Source organism: Hyperoodon ampullatus (assembly GCF_949752795.1).
Source record: "Hyperoodon ampullatus genome assembly, chromosome: 11".
Lineage (NCBI taxonomy): Eukaryota > Metazoa > Chordata > Mammalia > Artiodactyla > Ziphiidae > Hyperoodon > Hyperoodon ampullatus.
This window is the reverse complement of record NC_136924.1, coordinates 97,964,161-97,967,189: the sequence shown is the minus strand read 5'-3', so window position 1 is coordinate 97,967,189 and position 3,029 is coordinate 97,964,161. Positions and strand designations below refer to the sequence as shown.

Sequence of the window (3,029 nt, the reverse complement as noted above, 5' to 3'; positions counted from 1 at the left end):
GTGGCATTTCGCTTTTCCGCCCCGCAGCCTCCGGAATTGCCCGCACCCGAGAGCGAGAGCGGCGTCTCCAGGTTGCCGGCCACGGGCGAGGATGGGGGTCGGGAACGGACATTTCCGCCGTCGCTGCCCAGTTAAGCGAGTGGCCAATTGAAGGAGAGCAGGACGAGGTGCGAGGGCGGCGCGGTGGCCCCGGCGCCCCTCGGATGCTGTGGCGGCCGCGGCTCGCGCCCGGGTACCGCAAAGGCGACCTGCCGCATTCCCGCTCGGGCTCTCCGCCGACTCCGCACCGCCCCTGCGCCAAGCCGGCCGGCCAGGTAGGGGGTTCCCCGGTCCGGGGCTGCAGAAGTGGGGCTTGGGGCGACGGGTGAGGGGAGCCGGGGGCGCGGGGATGCTGCCTGGACCTGGAGCTCCGCCAGCGTCTCTGGGCGCTTTTCCGATCTCTAGTTTAACGAAGTTGTAAACAGATCGGCTGTTGGGCATTGGGGAAAGTGGGATGGAGGAGCCCCAAACTTGGATTTCGGGTGTCTGCGTGTGTCTGTCTGCGTGTCTGTGATATAACCCTATCAAAAGTCTCGTGCTTCCTCAAAAAGCTAGAGGTCTGTGCTCTTCCGTGTCTGTGGGTCCGTCCCATGTGAACGCTTCTGATCTTCTGCCCCCGTATCACTTTCTATTTCTCTGCAGCGTCCATCGATTGCCCCGGTGGGAGCTTAGAAGGCGGCAGGCGAAGAGGGCTAGCAGGGGGGAGAGCCGAGGAGAAGCACAGGGGGTGGCAGGCGAGGGCATCTGCCGAGCTGGCTCTGCCCCGGGTCCTAGGAGGGCTCGCGGAGGGGAAGGGAGGCCCCCAAGCGGTGGCCCGGTCCGCTAGAACGGCGCTGCGTTAAGGCACCTCGGAGCAGGAAGAAACACCAACCCTCCTCCCATCGCCACCCCCAATCCCCCCCCCCCCCCCCCCCACACACACCAGTCCCCACCCCGCCCCGGCGAAAAGCTGCACCCGGGGCGGCAGGCGAGGGGGACTCCAAACGGAGAAACAGGCGGGGGGGTGGAGACGGTCTCCAAGTGGCAGATCCCTCCACCTGCTGGCTCGGAAGCCCCGCCCCCTGAGCGCGGGGGAGCCGCTTACGCAGGTGGGGGGGGCGCGCGGGTCCCCCCCCACCCAGACTCCCTCGCCCCTCCCCGCCCCGGGCCCGCCCCGGGTCTCCAGCCGCTGCCCCCTGCCTCCACCATGACGGTGATGTCGGGAGAGAACGTGGACGAGGCTTCGGCCGCCCCGGGCCACCCGCAGGACGGCAGCTACCCGCGGGCGGCCGAGCACGACGACCACGAGTGCTGCGAGCGCGTGGTCATCAACATCTCCGGGCTGCGCTTCGAGACGCAGCTCAAGACGCTGGCGCAGTTCCCCAACACGCTGCTGGGCAACCCTAAGAAACGCATGCGCTACTTCGACCCGCTGAGGAACGAGTACTTCTTCGACCGCAACCGGCCCAGCTTCGACGCCATCCTCTACTACTATCAGTCGGGGGGCCGGCTGCGGAGGCCGGTCAACGTGCCGCTGGACATGTTCTCCGAAGAGATCAAGTTTTACGAGCTGGGCGAGGAGGCCATGGAGAAGTTCCGGGAGGACGAGGGCTTCATCAAGGAGGAGGAGCGCCCCCTGCCGGAGAAGGAGTACCAGCGCCAGGTGTGGCTGCTCTTCGAGTACCCCGAGAGCTCGGGGCCCGCCCGGGTCATCGCCATCGTCTCCGTCATGGTCATCCTCATCTCCATCGTCATCTTTTGCCTGGAGACGCTGCCCGAGTTGAAGGATGACAAGGACTTCATGGGCACCGTCCACCGCCTCGACAACACCACGCTGGTCTACAAGGCCAACATCTTCACGGACCCTTTCTTCATCGTGGAAACCCTGTGCATCATCTGGTTCTCCTTCGAGCTGGTGGTGCGCTTCTTCGCCTGCCCCAGCAAGACGGACTTCTTCAAAAACATCATGAACTTCATCGACATCGTGGCCATCATCCCCTATTTCATCACCCTGGGCACCGAGATAGCTGAGCAGGAGGGGAACCAGAAGGGCGAGCAGGCCACGTCGCTGGCCATCCTCAGGGTCATCCGGTTGGTAAGGGTTTTTAGAATCTTCAAACTCTCCCGCCACTCTAAGGGCCTCCAGATCCTGGGCCAGACCCTCAAAGCCAGTATGAGAGAGCTAGGGCTGCTCATCTTTTTCCTCTTCATCGGGGTCATACTGTTTTCTAGCGCAGTGTACTTTGCCGAGGCGGAAGAAGCTGAGTCGCACTTTTCCAGTATCCCCGATGCTTTCTGGTGGGCGGTGGTGTCCATGACCACCGTAGGATACGGTGACATGTACCCTGTGACAATTGGAGGCAAGATCGTGGGCTCCTTGTGTGCCATCGCCGGTGTGCTGACAATTGCCCTGCCCGTACCTGTCATTGTGTCCAATTTCAACTATTTCTACCACCGAGAAACCGAGGGGGAAGAGCAGGCTCAGTTGCTCCACGTCAGCGCCCCTAATTTAGCCTCTGACAGTGACCTCAGTCGGCGCAGCTCCTCCACCATCAGCAAATCTGAGTACATGGAGATCGAAGAGGATATGAATAATAGCATAGCCCACTTTAGACAGGCCAATGTCAGAACTGGCAATTGCACCGCAGCTAACCAAAACTGCGTGAATAAGAGCAAGCTACTGACTGATGTTTAAAAAGCCAAGCAGAGAAACTAAAAAGCCCCCCACTTAGCAGCTTGAAAGACTTAAAACACCAAACCAAACCAAACCCCCAGTGACCCAGGTCACTCCTTGTAGATACGTTACTAAATAGTCTTTGAATGCTCTATTGAACTGTCGATGCATTGTTGCATTGCCAGTGTTGGGGCGTGGCAAACCCGAAGCTTTCAGGAGCCATGAAAAGAGAAACTATTTTCATTGTATTAAAAAATGGGAAAAGAAAGTGTATTTTCTAAAACTGGTTTAAAATCGCTCAGTCCATGAACTTGTCTAGGTAAAATAAGGTTCATAT

At 60.0% G+C, this 3,029-nt stretch overlaps 1 protein-coding gene across 1 annotated transcript; it reads left to right on the top strand.

Moving 5' to 3' along the window:
- Window positions 1-1,225: 1,225 nt before the first annotated feature.
- On the top strand, window positions 1,226-2,713 carry KCNA1 (potassium voltage-gated channel subfamily A member 1; the record flags this gene model as incomplete). The annotated part of the gene is made up of 1 exon (XM_079715227.1): window positions 1,226-2,713. The coding sequence occupies one exon, from the start codon at window positions 1,226-1,228 to the stop codon at window positions 2,711-2,713; it is 1,488 nt and encodes a 495-aa protein (XP_079571353.1).
- Between the last annotated feature and the right edge of the window lie 316 nt (window positions 2,714-3,029).